General features: G+C 31.3%; 1 protein-coding gene across 3 annotated transcripts in view; it reads right to left on the bottom strand.

Annotated features, from left to right (window-relative positions):
- The window catches only part of LOC145246173 (uncharacterized), a 422674-nt gene that overhangs the window by 237978 nt on the left and 167595 nt on the right, over positions 1-17101 (bottom strand). For all 3 annotated transcript variants that reach the window (XR_013863104.1, XM_080108045.1, XM_080108046.1), the window contains exons 13-15: positions 15352-15520; positions 5548-5685; positions 607-837 (exon numbers count right to left, since the gene is read on the bottom strand). Coding sequence is in view for 2 of the 3 variants with exons in the window: in XM_080108045.1 (XP_079964171.1) it covers positions 607-837; positions 5548-5685; positions 15352-15520 (538 nt within the window). In the remaining variant the exon portion in view is untranslated. The remainder of the gene's footprint in view (positions 1-606; positions 838-5547; positions 5686-15351; positions 15521-17101) is intronic.

Below are 17101 nucleotides of genomic sequence, written 5' to 3'. Positions count from 1 at the left end.
GACAAACTTTTCGTTCCATCCTGTATAAACTAACGGCATTTTATTTATCAGAAAGTAAAAATTTCGTATATATGAGTGATAGGACGATTCAATATTTTTCTGATTCTGATGCAACTACCAATTCTGTTTTAAATATCCGATTTTGATAAAATTACCAATTCTGATCCTTTTAAATCTTTTCATATTCAACTATAGATGTATATATATATATATATATTAGATGGGTGCATTATCATAAATACTCATTATATATATATATATATGTATATATATATATATATATATATATATATATATATATATATATATATATATATATATATATAAAGGTCTTAGTTTTATTGGTCGTTCAAAATATAAAAATATTTATTATTCTATCATTGGAAACACTAATGGGAAATCAAGTTTAAAAAATGCCATAATAAAACAATCGAAGGAATCGGTTTTGATATCAGAAAATAGGCACACAATTTTTTTTTATTTCGATACCCAAAATAGTTCTGATTTTTACAATTCCAATTATGCATTCTAACGCTATTATATATATATATATATATATATATATATATATATATATATATATATATGTAAAAACTTCATACTTACCTAATGTAGTTGCATTGACTATGGACGGTGTAGTTTCCTCATCCACATATAGGTCAAATGTCGTCGTACCAATCTCTAGAAGATCAGTAAGTATAAAAGATGGCGTATCGATGATGGTCCTGTTTAATTTGAGCATGCTGTTGAAAATATTCAGTTTCTTGTATCTCAGATGGCTAAGGTGCAACACCGCTCTGCATCCATAAACAGATAATAATGTTTCAGTGCTGAAATCTAGAAATAAAAGAAATATATATGGAAATACACACACACACACACATATATATATATATATATATATATATATATATATATATATATATATATATAAGCGGAAAATATATTGATATTAGTAAAGATTATATACAGGTGTATACAGAGTTTTTAATTACTTTGAGACAAGAAAATGCAATATAGTGTGTAAGGGTTATGAATGCCCTTTATTTTATGCATTTAAAGCTTTATGTATCCCATCAGAAGAAAAAGTGGTGTAGAAACAAAAAGAAGATGGGACTTTTCGCAATAGGAATATCAAGGGATCTTGTAGAGGGTGTATACATTAGAGGTGAGAGAGAATTGTCTAGGAAACTGTAAGAGAAATATGGTACTTTAAATATGTTAGGGAGGGGTTTTAGTAGTATTGGGTGATAGAAGATGGAGTACGCTTTAGAGAGTAGTTACTGTATCTTATGGGATTTCATTGACTAATGAATAAATGAATGAATTAAGTAGAGGCCAAATGAAAGTTACATGTGACGACCTATATAAGTAAAATAAAGGATTAAGGATGAAAATACAATAATTAGCATGTCAAAAAATATTGGATACATATAAAACTCATGTAAATTTAAATAAAAAATAGAATTACTATGTGAGAGGTATAATGTGAAAATGGATGTTGATTAATGTTAAATTGTGTGATATCGTAAGATGGCTTATCAATGATGGTAGTATGTAATGCATATTATATATATATATATATATATATATATATATATATATATATAATACATATTAGATACGTTTGAAGCCAAAAGAACGCATTATTACAAAATGAACAGATATTTATTTTGTTGAAATTTATATGGAAATTTAAATATATTTCGAAGATACACTTCATCATTAGTCTTTTTTTTTATTTGTCATATTGTTGTTGGAGCATAGAATCAGTAGAAATCCGTTTGCTGGTTTTACTCAACCAGTGCAACTATTAAGGAACGCAAACCCTTACGTGAGTTCCGCGTCACCAACACACCGTCCCGACATTTGAAAGACTACCGTAAAAACTATTTTTACTATTTATTTAAAACGAAAATACGAATTTGTTATATATGTGTCGTGGAATTGCATCATCTGCAAAAATCAAGATAATTCAGATAGGTCACTGTATATATATATATATATATATATATATATATATATATATATATATATATATAAATAAGGGAGTAGTCACCAACAATGTGTATTTTTAACATTATTTTATTATTCCGGGTCTTGGTTTTTCATTGAGAATTATGTTTGGATCATTGTAATAATGTTTTTAAGTCATTGAAATCGATTTTACGCGCGTGTTTCAGACGTTCTGTGATGCGTCCTCGTCAGAAATTATTTTCAAATGTTTTGGAGATGTAAATATGGCAATTTTCGTAGTTCATTTGAAGTGCTTCCAAGGGGTGGAGGCTTGTAAGTGTTTATTATTCATTGGCATGTTCAATTTTTATTACTCTTTTATTGGGCTTGTCGAGGCCGCTGACCTGGCTGTAGTCACTCTCTCTTTCTGCTAGTGTTTTTTCCTTTCCTTTAGGGTGGGGTAGGGTGTGTGTGTGTTTGTGTGTGTGTGCGCGTGTGTGTGCGCGTGTGTGCGTGTGTGTTTGCTTTTATTGGTTTGAGAATGTGTATACTGTTTTATAGTATTATGAGGTTATTTGTTTCCTTAGGAAGGTGACTGTGATCCGAGGTCGTTACTAATGTGTATGTGTGAAGAGGGGGGACCAGCTCTTCTGAAGTAAGGGTAGGTGTGCTTTAATTCTATTTTGATATTTATTTTTTGGATTCTTGGATTTTAGTATTATGATTTTTCGTTTTAGTCTTTTCGGGTATTCCTTATATTATGTTTGTTTAGAAAGAGGGGTGTATTTAAAATATGTATAGGGAATTTTTGAATGTTTCTATTTATTTGTCTCCCCATGTGGGTATGGCCAGACCCAGGATCGGCTCCTAGTGTGGGGAATATTTTGTTCCCCAGAGGGGGGGATTGGAGGGGGTATAGGTATGGGAGGGGGGTTATACCCCCTCCAATTGTCCCCCCTCTCTGAAGAAATAGCACCCAAATCATCATAGAACCATCTTCACGCTTCTCGGTTGGGAGAAGGCAGTCTGGATAAAATAGCTCTTTCGGCTGTCTTCAAACGTAGACACGGCCGTCGACTGATAGGAAACAAGGAAAACGATGATTCATTAGAAAAAATCACATTTTTCCATTGCTCGAAGGACCAATGTTGGAGGTTTTTACACCAGTCTAATCGATTTGATTCATTTGTCCTTGAGATCAGAGGTTTTCTAATTGCAGCTCTTCCGTAAAATCCAGATTTGTGCAGCTCTCGCCGAACAGTAATTGCGGAAACTAGGTCCTGTGAATGTTTCTTGAGCTCTGCAGTGATTTTAAGAGCTTGCGATTTTCTCTAACAATCCGCTTAAGAATCCGATGTACTCTTTCAGACATTTTCATCTTTCGACCAGACTTGTGCTTTTCTGGGAACGTTTTTCCTTCTCTTTTAAAATCAATCATTACTTTTGAGACAGTGCTTCTTAAAACGCAAAGCATTCGTGCAGTTTCTGTTACATTAACACCTGCCATACGAGCTCCAACAATTTTGTCTCTTTGGAAGTCTGTAAGGTTGGTCATTTATATAGGAAAAGCCCCCGATATTTTTTAAATATCCGTAAAAGAAATTCATTTTTATTAAGCATATCATATGACATTAATAACAAACAAAAAAAGCATAAAAACATGTCAAGATTTGATTGTTTAAAACATGTATGAGAAAATATTAGGTGTTTCTCATATTTTCTGCAACCCCGGTATATATAATATTTTAGCATCAATCTTTATACGTGTTTTAAACAATCAAATCTTGACATATATATATATATATATATATATATATATATATATATATATATATGTATATATATATATATATATATATGTTTATCAATTATACAGAAGTTCAGAAAAACATTGGTACCGTCGGTTTCAATCCCAACACAACGGGAAACCGTTAATGGTAACACATAAATGATGTTTAGCTCTTGTCAGCCATCTTGTTTTCTGTCCCGGGGCAAATTTTTTCAGGTCAGCATTTGTTTGTTTATATAATGATGTATGTTTTTATTTAACAGCTTATTCCTATTCCTGTATATTATATTTTAATCCAGTATGAATTTCCTACTTTGTAAATTTTTTATTTAATGCATTTTAGTAATTATGTACTATTTGTTTTGTTTTCGGTCTGCCTTCTGTTGATTTTAGTTGGAGCAAGGGGGATAATTAATTTATCTTATTAGACTTCCCTTCCTTTTTTCAGTTAAGGGGAGATGACCCGTGTTTCAGTGGTCTAGGGGAGGTAAATAATCTATCTTATTTATTCCTTAATTCGAAAACAAAACAAACAGTACATAATTACTAAAATGCAGTTGTTTGGTGGCCCTAAGGTAAAACCTATCAAATGGATTAAAATTAGGGTTCGTGGCGTGGTTCGAATCTCAAGACAGACAAGAATTGTCACCCCCTACAGTGAATGTTCGTTATTACATCTCATAATAACGAACACTACTGTAAAAGTTTGAGGAAGCTACAGACGGCAAAAAAAAAAAAAACGCCCGGGTAGCTGAAACAATAAGGTAACTTAACAGAAAGATACGGCAATAAAAAATAAAACGCATATTTGCTCTACAACAGTATTGAGCACTTTCTTCAGTTTTTATTAATCACCATTTCCAGTATATATATATATATACTTATATATATATATAAAATAAAAAGGAACAAACCGTATTATGTGTTCACCAACGTTTCGTTTTTATTTCGAGACTTCCTCTGGATGAATGAGATTAAAAAAGGAGGGGGGGCTGGCGCTGTTAAAGAGAAGGAAATTTTAGTGACGTCATATAGTCGTTAATTTAATTTTAAAACTATGAACGCAAGTTTATATTCTTATTATTCTCTTTAACAGCGCCAGCCCCCCCCTTCTTTTTGAATTTCCAACATCAATTTTCCGTTTCTCTGAAATAGAACTTCGTCACACTGTGCACGTGAAACATTTTCAAATATTTTGTACTGGTATATTTTTTGGTTTCTTAATCTCATTCGTCCAGAGGAAGTCTCGAAATAAAGACGAAACGTTGGTGAACACATAATACGGTTTGTTCCTTTTTATTTTCTCTATTTTGTCGGAATACTATTTCCATTATTTTCATCATATACATATATATATATATATAAATATATATATATATATATATATATATATATATATATATATATATATAAGGGATAAAATTACCTTAGAAAAAGGTGAGGTTTTCAGTGAAAAAAAAAACAATCTGTCCGCATAGAAAAAAATTGTACACGATTAAGGGAAACATGATATAGGAAATAAGCATTAAAATTGCATAATAAATTTATAACATTATTATATCACTAAGCTTAAGGACGCAATGACGTCTCTCTTTTTTTAACGCATTTTTATGACGGGTATATTTCTAAGAGTTTCACACCGTCAATATCTGCAACAGAGAAGTGAGACTTTAATGGCATGAATGCATAGGTGTAGCAATGATTACAGATGGAGTTTGCAATTCCACCTCATACAATCGGGCAGGAAAAATAGGAAGGATTTGTTCGGGAATGCTTTTCGTATACAGTACATAGTTACTTACCTTTTAATAGATTAACACGCATAAAGTCTGTGCTGCTGTCGGTACGGGATTCATACATCGCTGCATATGAGACACTGTTTGGAATTGGCGCCGTGAAATCATTTAGGTAAACTACTTTACCTTTCACCAGGAATATACCTAAAAAAAACAATGTTTAGAGTATAAAGATAAATGTATTATATTTTCGTCACCCTATCATTATTAATTTTTAAATTGTTCTCTTGTCTCTGTATCAGTCTTTACTTTTAAATAGATTTGTTGTCAGTCCGTCATTATCAAGTGTTCAACAAGGGTTATTGCCAATCTGTCAGTTCAATTTTTGAAATAGCATTTTCGTCAGTTTGTCCATACTTAGTTTAAAGTTTATTCAATGTTAAATTTTCCATTTTAAATAGTAATGTTATCACTAATTGGATATAGTGAATAACTGCCTAGCTAACGTTATTCGAGACGAGAAATATAATTGGACTTAACATTTAAATAAAGTGTAAATGGCATTCAAGACGGCCGACTGTGATCTTATGATTTTACCATCATGGTCCATGCACATGAGCTTAAAACCTGACTTATTTAATATCAGCATAAGGTGCTTAACAATAAGATCAGAGTTCTTAAAGGGACTGACATTATTATTATTATTATACTTTTAAAAAAGTGTATTTTATATATATACGAGCGGGGATGGTACCCAGCGTTGCCCGAGTGTTTGGAGGTGTGCGTGGTCGGGCAGGATGGGAGTGTTAATGAAAACCTAATAATAAGCGAAATAAAAAAAGAAAACAAAAAAACGAAGGTTAAAACTTATCTAAAAAATAAAGCGGGGAGTACCCGGGCGGTGGGGGGGGTAATAAAAAAACACAAAAAAAACTAACGTAAGGCAAACGAACGATGCTAAATGTAAAAATCTGAAAAACAAAAAAGAAAAACAGAAAAACGAACGTTAAAACTTCTGAAAAATACCCCCCAAAAGAACACGTGAAAAATGACTTAAATAAGCCTGTTTCAATATTAAAATTTAAAAAATCGAAAAAAAGAAGACATCTCAACCCAACACTTTTAGATAATGACCCAACGCTCTAATCAACTGAACTAACCTGACGTACATGAAATTGCGCAAGTTCTTCAAATATTTAAACTAAATCAGGTTATGACGTCGTCTGACGTATGCGTAGAACTGATCTCGTCATGAGAGGACAGTTTTTGCTGACCCCCTGTAGAAAAATGTTGATTTCAGGGTGAAAAAATTAACGTTTTTGGCCAATTTAAGGATATTTGTCGGGCGAAGGATGGGGCTTTCATATGTCACCAAAGTTGTCAATTTTTGTTCAGTCTGTCGAAAGTTTTTTGCCGACACACAAACATACACACATACATACACTTTCGCTTATATATATATATATATATATATATATATATATATATATATATATATATATATATATATATATATTGTTCATAAAGTGTGAGAGAATATATAATTATTTCAACAGCCGAACCAATGTCGCAGCCCCCAAGAGCACAGAAAGCCAACAAACTGGAAGTCCAAGAACCGAGTTTCACCCTCATTTGGACTCATCAATTAGACACATCCGGACTCGGGATTTGGAACCCAAGCCCCCTGCATGCTAGGCGAACACTCTACCAACTGCGTTAGAACGACACACATAAAAAATGTCTATTAAATTATACAGATAAAGCAACCCGCGGCGCAAATCCGACAGTGGAAAGAACCTACCTCATATCGAACAAGGAACCAGGTATCAAATATATATATATATATATATATATATATATATATATATATATATATATATATATATATATATATATATTGTTTGTGTGTCCGTTTCCTATAGATTTTGAAACTGCTGGACCAGTTTATTTTTAAAATTTCACTCAATTGTACTTAATGTGCGTGGGAATATTCGAAAATTAGTCTTGTATCTAAAAACCTCCGATGAGTATCATACATCGACATTCAAAAAATCCCATTAAAAATGGCACGGTTAGATTTTGATCAAATTTATATAGCCTAACGTCACAAGTGCACGTGATATATTTTATCACCACACAAGCAGAAGAAATCAGCTTAAAAAAAATAAAAGTGAGTTATTTGATAAGATATTAGCACTGTAATATCATATAACCTACTATTGATTTTATATGCGAGATTTTGTTGCGTTTGTGGGAATAAAACTTCCCAAATGGACTTGGGATATTAGCTTGTATAAGGTGTCAATTTTTATCAAAATTGCGTGTTTCTTCTTTCATCGCATATTTGCGATGTCCAATCATCAATACCTATCAAGGATATTCCGAAACTAAACTTATCTAAGAACACTGCCGGATATATAAACTTCATTTGTGTGAAATAAAAAAAAAACGGCTCAGCCGTTTAAGAGTACATAGGAAACTCTCTAATTCTCATCAATACAGAAAGAGAGAAAGTATGGCACGGTTCCTTTTATTAATATAAATCATAATAAAGAATGCGAACTCATTTGTCGAAATCCAGGATACGAGAACTTTCTTATTGACCACATTCCAAAAGCAATTAGTAAAATTCATGAAAAGCGAAATATTTCCTATATATATATATATATATATATATATATATATATATATATATATATATATATATATATATATAGTGAAATTAGCCCTTCAAGCCCTATCCGTCCAATGTTATAGGTCTACCTAAAACTCATAAGTAGGATATACTTTTTTCTTACTTTTATTTATAGTAAATTTTCCAAAACACAAGGTGACAAGATGGATTTCTAATATTTAACACTCAGTACTAGAGCATTCTAGTAACTACCGTCTAATTAATGTTTTATTTTGCGAATTTTATTCAAAATGCCAAGATTACTAATAAATCTATGTGTTCGTATGACATTAGTAATCTATTTTCTCAGTTCGAGACAACTGATATGTGAGGAATTTTTATATCGCGGCCAATTATCGCTGTCTTCCATTCCTGAAAGCATCTTCATTGAGTTGATGAACTTTGCTATTTCATCTGTTTACATTTAAGTCCTGGGATCAACAATGGCAAACTGTTCTGAACCCATGACACTTTTAGTCTACCTTTGATATATAGACGACACGTGTCATCCATAGTTGGTTTCGTCTCACCATGTTTTTGGGCAAGTAAGCTGCTAGCCGGCTTTGGGGAGGATTGAAACCACTATCTTCATACAATTCTCACCTTGAACTCGTAGAAATTCAATGTCTCTATGCACTGCGACACACGCCCCAAAATCCTACCCAAAACCGGCCAAAGGCTTACTCGGCCAAAAAACGTAGTGAGACGACAACAATTATGTATGGCAGTAATTGCTGAAAATGCAGTTAGGAGATTTGGAGTTCCTATCCTATCGCGGTTACCACCTTACGAAGGCCAGAGAAATAGTTGCCCGAAACGTCGTGAAACAAAATCAAAAAAAGATGAGGATAATAGTCCGCAATAAATAAATTGTTGCTATCCGTTGTATCTTATCAGCCATCCCTCAGATTTCAATCTCTGCGATTCTTTTTTCAAAGTCTATTGGTTTTGTTGCCAAATCTTATTAGTAGTGCTATCTTGACTTCTTTCATCTTCCATATCCCTTTGAGCTCTCTGTTAATCTTCACCTTTAAGGGTTTTCTTTAATATTTCTGCAGTTTTCATTATTTAAATCAATTGTGCCTTCTAAGTCATCCTATGATTTCAATCTTTTCCATTCTTTTTGTAAAGTTTTTCAGTATGTTCCTAGTGCTCTTACCATTATTGGTGTTACCTTGACTTTCTTCATTTTTCAGATTCATGTGAGTTCTCTGGCTAGTTCTGCGTATTTTATCTGCTTCTAAATATCCTTGATCTTCCCTCTATGCTCTGCTATAACTATAAAATCTACAATCTGGGAGGACTTTGCTTCTTGTTAACTATTATGAAATCCGGTCTTCTTGCTTGAATGGGTTTATCCGTTTGTATATCAATATCCCATAGGACTTTCATTTTCCACTACTGCGGCGGATTTGTGCTTGTACCATTTGCATGTGTATTCAAGATGCAATGTACTGCCTTACTCACTTAATCGTTTCTATTTTTATATTCTTTTGGGTTAGTTTGTAGTATCAGTTATTACGACATTTATTGTTTGTCTCTTTGTCCGCAGAGTCTGCATTTGCTGTTTTCATGTGTCTTGTTGATCCTCGCTTTTATGTGGTCGGTGTGATTGCATTTTCTTCTGCAGCTGTTATTAGTGATTCAGTTTCCCTAACAAGGTTATCTTTTTGTAGTCATTTCCAAATGTTTTCGTTAGTCTCTTCTTTTGTCATTTTCACGAATCGTCTTCTATCTCTTTCTCGTTCCATTTTTATTTCCTCGTCTTATTTCTCGTCTCTTTTTCTATTTTGTTTGTTTCTTCCATATCTCTTGCTGCAGTAATTATCCTTTCGCTGTTCTGCATTATGCATTTTTCTAATTCTTTATTATTATTATTATTATTATTATTATTATTATTATTATTATTATTATTATTGTTATTATTATTATTATTATTGTTATTATTATTATTATTTTTATTATTATTATTTTTATTATTATTATTATTATTATTGTTATTATTATTATTATTATTGTTATTATTATTATTATTATTATTGTTATTATTATTATTATTATTATTGTTATTATTATTATTATTATTATTGTTATTATTATTATTTTTATTATTATTATTATTGTTATTATTATTATTGTTATTATTATTATTATTGTTATTATTGTTATTATTATTATTGTTATTATTATTATTATTATTATTGTTATTATTATTATTATTATTATTGTTATTATTATTATTTTTATTATTATTATTATTGTTATTGTTATTATTATTATTATTATTGTTATTATTATTATTATTATTATTGTTATTATTATTATTATTATTATTGTTATTATTATTATTATTATTATTGTTATTATTATTATTTTTATTATTATTATTATTATTGTTATTATTATTATTATTATTATTATTGTTATTATTATTATTGTTATTATTGTTATTATTATTATTGTTATTATTATTATTATTATTATTGTTATTATTATTATTATTATTATTGTTATTATTATTATTTTTATTATTATTATTATTATTATTGTTATTATTATTATTATTATTGTTATTATTATTATTATTATTATTGTTATTATTATTATTATTGTTATTATTATTATTTTTATTATTATTATTATTATTATTGTTATTATTATTATTATTATTGTTATTATTATTATTATTATTATTGTTATTATTATTATTATTATTATTGTTATTATTATTATTATTATTATTGCTATTATTATTATTTTTATTATTATTATTATTGTTATTATTATTATTATTATTATTGTTATTATTATTATTATTGTTATTATTGTTATTATTATTATTATTATTGTTATTATTATTATTATTGTTATTATTATTATTATTATTATTGTTATTATTATTATTATTATTTTTATTATTATTATTATTATTATTATTATTGTTATTATTATTATTGTTATTATTATTATTATTATTGTTATTATTATTATTTTTATTATTATTATTATTATTGTTATTATTATTATTATTATTATTATTGTTATTATTATTATTATTATTGTTATTATTATTATTATTATTATTGTTATTATTATTATTATTTTTATTATTAATATTATTATTATTATTATTATTGTTATTATTATTATTATTATTATTATTGTTATTATTATTATTGTTATTATTGTTATTATTATTATTATTATTGTTATTATTGTTATTATTATTATTATTATTGTTATTATTATTATTATTATTGTTATTATTATTATTATTATTATTATTATTATTATTATTATTATTATTATAATCATATATCATTATTATTGGCTCATATGGAGCTTTCACACAAGTCAATAAACGATTGGTTTGGGGACCTGTGGTGTTCTCTGAAAGCTGAGTGACAACAAGTCTCCCCAGACGTCCAGCTCTTTCCACCTCGTTTGATAACATTTACAAATAAATTTGCGTCATTGCAACAGCCTAATACCATTGATTTCTCGCTGGTAGTGGCCATTGGTTTATACTGGAATTTGAGTGGCACTAAGCCCCCCCCCACGATCCCAGTTATCTTCGCGATTGTCCAGCGCTCTCTTCTCGGTCTTTCCATCCCCCTTGACCCTTCTCAGCTCTTTGGTATCACCTTTCTACTGGGGGGAGCGGTGATGAAAATGGGGGGGATGCTTGATGGTGGTTTAGAACTTGTAGATATGCAGCTTCGGCTTTCTTCATTCCCTGTAACGCTTCTTTGTTATATTGTCTTGAGTTATTCCCCAAATTCTAGGGTTTTCCTTAATATTTCAGCCGTTTTCATGATCGGTAGGACTTGTATTTTTGCAGTTATTCCTCTGATTCCAATTTCTGCCATTCTTTTTTCGAAAATTTTCGGAATTGTTCCTAGTGCTCCTACTATTATTGACACTATTTTGATTTTCTTCATCATCCAAATCCCTTTTAACTCTCTGTCTATCTCTGTGTATTTGCTTCGTTTCTCCTTTTCTTTCATACTCACCCTGTCGTCAGCTGGAACAGCAAAGTCTAGTATTTGACAGGATTTTTCTTTCTTGTTAATTGTTACGACATCTGGTCTTCTTGCTTGGAGGGGTTTGTCCGTCTGTGTGTCCATGTTCCATAGGATTTTGTGGTTCTCGTTTTCGAGTGCTGTTGCGGGTTTATGCTTGTACCATTTGTCTGTACTCTCAAAATGCAGTCGTTTGCATAATTCCCAGTGCACCGCCCTCCCCACTTGGTCATGCCTGTTTTTGTATTCCTTTTGGGCCAGTATGCTGCATTCACTTACTATATGGTTTATCGTTTCGTCTCTCTGCCCACATAGGCTGTATTTACTGTTTTCTTGTGTTTTAGCGATCATTGCTTTGATATGGTTGGTTATCATCGAGTTATCTTGTGTTGCAGTTATTAGAGATTCAGTTTCTCGGTTTATATGTCCTTTTCTCATCCATTTCCAGGTGTTTTCGTTATTCTCATCTTTTGTCATTCTTATGAATCTTCCGTGGAGTTGTTTCTCTTCCCATTTCTCTTTTCTCGTTTTGTCGTTTGTCTCTCTGTTTTTTGTTTTGTTGTTTTTTTTCAGTGTCTCTCGCTGCCATAATTATCCTTTCAGTGTTTTGCATTATGTATTTTCTAGTTCTTTTTTAGTGTCCTTCATACAGTCTTCTATCCAGATCAATCCTCTCCCGCCGTCTTTCCTTTTCACGTAGTCTGTTCGTATCGTCCTTTAGGTGTAATGCATTATGCATGGTCATGAGTTTCCTGGTTTTCTGGTCGATTTGTCTCAGTTCTTCTTTTATCCACCTTATAAACGGTCAAGAGTATCTTACTAGTGACAATGCCCATGTATTTATACCTTTTCTTAGGTTTCTGCTATATATCGTTTCCAGGAGTTTTCTTGTTCTCCTGAGGTATTCCTTCCCAATTTTCTCTTTCATTTCTGTTGCTCTGATGGTGTCCACTTCCAGAATTGCCAAGTATTTATAGTCGTCTTGTTCGCCTAGTGCCCTCATTTATGTTTGGTTGGGTAGTTCCATACCTTCTGAGTTGCCAGTTTTCCCTTTCTTATAACTAGTAGTGTGCATTTTTCCATTGCAAATTCCATTTGGATATTTTGGCTGAAGATCCCGGTAGTGTTGATTAGTGTCTCTAGCTCCATTTCGGTCCTTGCAAAAAGTTTCATTATTATTATTATTATTATTATTATTATTATTATTATTATTTATATTATTATTATTATTAGTAGTAGTAGTAGTATTATTATTATTTCATTAATTTCAGTGTTCTGATGTTTTACACCGTTTTTTGTTCATCAAAAGCGCACTTTTACACCAAAGCTAGTGGGGATATTTAAGAAGTCATTAAGATAGAAAATACCTGGCGTAGGGTGTTGGTTAATCCCAGGAGAAATGATTATTAGAGTATGATGATGTTGTATCTGATTCACAAAGATTTCAACTGTTTCATAAAGTTATCAGGAATTGAGCCAAGCGCACATATTATTATTATTTACACGATGGGGTTTTTTCCGAAATCTAGCAATCCCTAACCTCAGTTTCTTATAGTTCCGCATTTTTTTCATTCTTTTTGCCGCTTTAGTTGATGTTTGGGCAAGCTACATCAATAATTTGGCATCATTGTTTTTTTTTTGTTCACAACTGCAATATCCGGTTTCCTGTGAGTTATCTCTCGGTCACACTGAATCATGAAATCCCAGAGAATCTTAATGTCCTCTGTTTTCCACTGCTCATTCTGGATGATGTTGGTATCATTTGTCCGTTACTTGGATTGCTAACTGTTAGCACAATCTGCAATGCAGATTTGTACAAAGTTTGTCAGGACGACGTTTTTACTCTTTCTGAGCAAATATAGAACACGCACCATTAATGTATGACACTGCTTCAAGAGATATACCGCAACACCTGGACTTATTAGAACAGTTATTCCCATAGATGTTTTTATTTATTGAATTGGTATTTAGTGCCTAAACAGCAAATATAAGATTTTCTGTTTCTCTTTTCAAGTCACATTTAGGCAGAAAATTCCACGTGTACTGACATTTTTATTCGTTTATAGATGTGATTAGAGATTGCGCAACTCTTGCCCCCCCCCAAAAAAAAGTTTCACGTCCAGGCACCCTTACAGTGAGTGTCCATAGTCGCCCAAGACCGAAAGAAGCTACGATATATAATTCTAGTGAGCATATATTTTTAATAATTAATCTAGTTTATTGTATCGTAACCGCTACTTCGCAAATAGACAAACAAATAAAACAGCAATAGAAACAAATACAATATTTTTGTCTTATAACGGAGTATGATCCCGCATAGTCGAGATATTTATTTATAAACGATGCTGCAAGGAACTGATGAATCGAATTAATTCACATTCTGCTACCAATAAATCAGAAACCAGAATTGCTCAATAAAAATTAAACCTTTCTGTAGCAATTTCGGATATGTTTTCTCCGTCTCAACACGTAAGAATAATCTTTTGCTCTGTGGATTCCAACTCGATAGCCGTCTACTGCAAACCAGTGATCTCTCAGGACTTGTGTTGAACAACGAACCATCGAAGACTGTTCTGAAACTAAACATGGCTTACATTTCTAGAATATGGGTCTGCATTTTTCTCTTTTTAACAGAAGCTTTTTATTACCTTTACTTTCAACACCACTTAAAGAAGCCCTTTGCTGTCATATTTTCATATTACATGGACAAGGTTCTCCTTCCCCCGACCGGCGTCAGCCATTTCTCGCCTTCACTTTACCCGTCAATTCTCTTCGATGCTGACCTTTTCTCTTCGAGCACGCGTTGTATGTTTTCTCCTTTTTTCCTTTCTCTTCTCGCGTACACTTCCTAATAAGCATATACACGTTTTTCTGCTATTACCGTTGCTGCTAATCCCCCCCCCCGCAAGTCAGGCATCTTTCGCTGTCACCGACACGTTCCACGCACTCATATACAATATGTTTCATTATGGCTTACGGAATGTATTTTGTTTCTTTAAGCTGACTTTTCTGTTAAGGTGAAATTCAAAAACGTCTGTATATTTTCCATTTTCTTGAACGCATTAAGAGATGCTGACCACATAATAGAAAGTAGGTTAGTCTACAGCAAGTAATATAGTACAACCATAACATAAATCAAAGATTCGAACTCGAATAAACATATAAACAACTTACCTCCAGGAATCATATATGTAATTGGCAATTTAACGGGGTTTGTGCAATTTATATATACCAGGGGATCATTCAGATATCTTGCTTTTAGGGGATTAGCTTCACATTTCACTGGGGAATACCAAGTAATGTCGATTGCGTCTCGAGCAAGTCCATTGTCAATACCTGTAAACTGGAACAAAAACAATCTGCTATTAGACAATTTGGGACCCTTCAAAAATTTTTAGTTTGGAAAAAGTTTGAAAATTGGGTTCTTTTTCACAATACGTACCGTGGTATTATTTTGACGGAGCTTTCAAGTTAATCTTTTTGAGCTTCAAGTTCTTTATGTCTTCAAATATTTATTGATAGAATTTGATTATGTTTTTTGTTGCAGGTTATTTATCCCTGCGTTAGTTCTATGGAGAGTTTCGTCACCCCAATACTGCTATAGTGTTCATAATTTCTAGTTGATGACCTTTTCGTTTTCATTCCTCCCAGTTATCTCCTGACTCAGTAAGGGTATAGCACACATGGAATGGTGCAGTTGTATTTCAGTTTTCCATGGAGGTAGACGCCACTTTGTCCTTCTGTAGTGTCCAGTCACCCCAACTATCTTACGTAGATATGATTTTATAATTTATATATATTTGTATTTATCCAGTGGGAATGAAAATTTGTAGATATAAGTGCATATCATTAAGATACTCTGTAATATCTAATATGAACTTAATATGCTTTGGTGTTTTCTTTATCATGAGTTTTGATTGGATTATTATTTTATTTACAATTTATTACTCTTTCAGTCTTGTAACTATGAGGTTAACTAATGTAATATCTTCAGTTGTCCTTAGTTTTATAATTAATTTATTGTATTATTTTAGATTAAATCAATACATTACAACTGATTCAAACGGTCCAACAGGGACTGTAAATATCTCATGAAGTAGCAGATTAACTATATTTTACAAAATAATACTACTATAGACATTTTTGTATTGGGCTATCTATAAACACATAATTGGCCTATCCATGTTTAAAATACCCAGGTGACTAACGCAGAGTTAATACGAAATCCAGCAATTTTGGAATTAGTGCGTATGCGTCAATCTATCCATCTAAAGTACAGCAAGACGTTTGTACACATGATATTATATACATTCTGTATGTATGCACATTCAGAGACGCGGGGAGCAGGCATGGAATTGAGTACTTTTTCAGAATACATATCGTGCTAATTTTTGATAGGATTTACAAGTAGAAGCTTCTATGCTTCAATTTCTTCATATCAATATAAATAAAATAGTATATGTATGTGCGTCTGTGTAAATATATTTAACAAATAAACTTTGAAACTACTTGTCGCATAACACTGGAATTCAAAGGAAATTGTACTCATACACAAAAGATGATTTATTACGAGTAACATCTTTGTTTGGATGAATGAATACCGCACAGAGAAATATGTTCGCAAGTTAAAAAGCAAAATGTTCATTTCATCTTGCCGACATATTTGCATTACTTTTGTGCATGCGCAAATATATTCATCAGGAATTAAATTATAATTATTTATATTATGAAGTTAATTAAAGTTTGAAATGTAAAATTCAAGCACTATTGCAAAATTTCTGCTTTGAAAACACATTCAATTCAAATGCACACCATGTCTTATCATTGACTCTATTTTTGATAGATGTCGAGTCCTTCTGCTTTTGCCATGATAAAAATTGTCAAATTGACTTGTGATGTTCGGTCCACAAAAACAAAATCATTT

This window comes from Euprymna scolopes, chromosome 23, assembly GCF_053919585.1.
Source record: "Euprymna scolopes isolate OS-2025 chromosome 23, ASM5391958v1, whole genome shotgun sequence".
NCBI classification, from domain to species: Eukaryota; Metazoa; Mollusca; class Cephalopoda; order Sepiida; family Sepiolidae; genus Euprymna; species Euprymna scolopes.
This window is presented reverse-complemented; position numbering and strand designations above follow the sequence as displayed.